The following is a 1,191-nucleotide window of genomic DNA, read 5'->3' as shown; positions in this document are numbered from 1 at the left end:
TACTCAGCAGAAGAGCCGAACAGATAAAAAGGAATGCGGGGGGGCACGGAGACACGGCCAGAAGTGGGTTACTTTTTGGCCGCCAGCGCGCTGTGATTTGCTTATTATCTTGCTTGCTATAATTAATAAAACTTTTCTTTAAGCAATTTTAACACTCTCTCGAGTGTATTTCTAACAATCCAGAGGAGGATGGAGCTGGGGCAGCGCACGAAGCTCTTCCCGCACGCGGGGCACGCGCAGGGCTTCCCTTACCGGGGCCTCCCTTGCTCTTGGCTCACGGTAGAGCTCTGGGAGAAGCTCTGCCCACACTGGGGACACTGTTAGGGTCCCTCCGTGCTGTGGGTGCGCTGGTGGGCGATAAGCCTGGAGCGATAGACGAAGCTCTTCTCACATTGTGAGCACTTGTAGGGCGTCTCCCTGGTGTGGATCTTCTGGTGGATGTTCAGGTAGGAGCTCTGGGCGAAGCTCTTCCCACACTCTGAGCACTTGTAGGGCCTCTCCCCGGTGTGGACCCTCTGGTGGAGGATCAGGGTGGAGCGCTGGGTGAAGCTCTTCCCACACTCTGAGCACTTGTAGGGACATTCCCCGGTGTGAATTGACTGGTGGATGATCAGGTCAGTGCTGTCACGGAAGCCCTTCCCACACTCCCTACACACATAGGGTCGCACCCCAGTGTGGGTCATCTGGTGCCTGACCAGGTGGGAGCTCTTCCTGAAGCCCTTCCCACATTGCTCACACTGGTAGGGCCGTTCCCCGGTGTGGATCATCCGGTGGCGGATCAAACTGGAGCTGATGCTGAAGCTCTTCCCACATTCCCCACATTCGTAGGGCCGTGCCCCGGTGTGGATCCTCTGGTGGACGGTCAGGTGGGAGCTGACGCTGAAGCTCTTCCCACATTCCCCACATTCATAGGGACGCTCCCCGGTGTGGACGGTCTGGTGGCGGAGCAGATCCGAGGTGTCTCTGAAGCTCTTCCCACATTCCCCACACTCATAGGGCCGTTCCCCCGTGTGGATCATCTGGTGGCGGAGCAGGCGGGACCTTGTGAAGAAACTCCTCCCACACTCCAAGCACTGGTGGGGCCTCTCCCCATCCTGGAGCTTCTCATGGACCACCAGCTCAGAGCTCTGGCCACATCTCTGGCCACCTTCCCGCCTCAGGGTGGGTCTTTCCTCCTCAGAGCACCCTGGG

The 1,191-nt window shown here is 58.4% G+C and overlaps 1 protein-coding gene across 1 annotated transcript; it reads right to left on the bottom strand.

Annotated features, from left to right (window-relative positions):
• Window positions 1–6: 6 nt before the first annotated feature.
• On the bottom strand, window positions 7–1,186 carry LOC107199405 (zinc finger protein 239-like; the record flags this gene model as incomplete). The annotated part of the gene is made up of 1 exon (XM_015616732.3): window positions 7–1,186. A coding segment is annotated over one exon (866 nt), but the record flags the coding sequence as incomplete, so codon positions are not given.
• Between the last annotated feature and the right edge of the window lie 5 nt (window positions 1,187–1,191).

This window comes from Parus major, unplaced genomic scaffold (genome assembly GCF_001522545.3).
Source record: "Parus major isolate Abel unplaced genomic scaffold, Parus_major1.1 Scaffold661, whole genome shotgun sequence".
NCBI lineage: Eukaryota > Metazoa > Chordata > Aves > Passeriformes > Paridae > Parus > Parus major.
The sequence above is the reverse complement of the archived record's forward strand: the minus strand, read 5'-3'. Positions and strand labels throughout refer to the sequence as shown.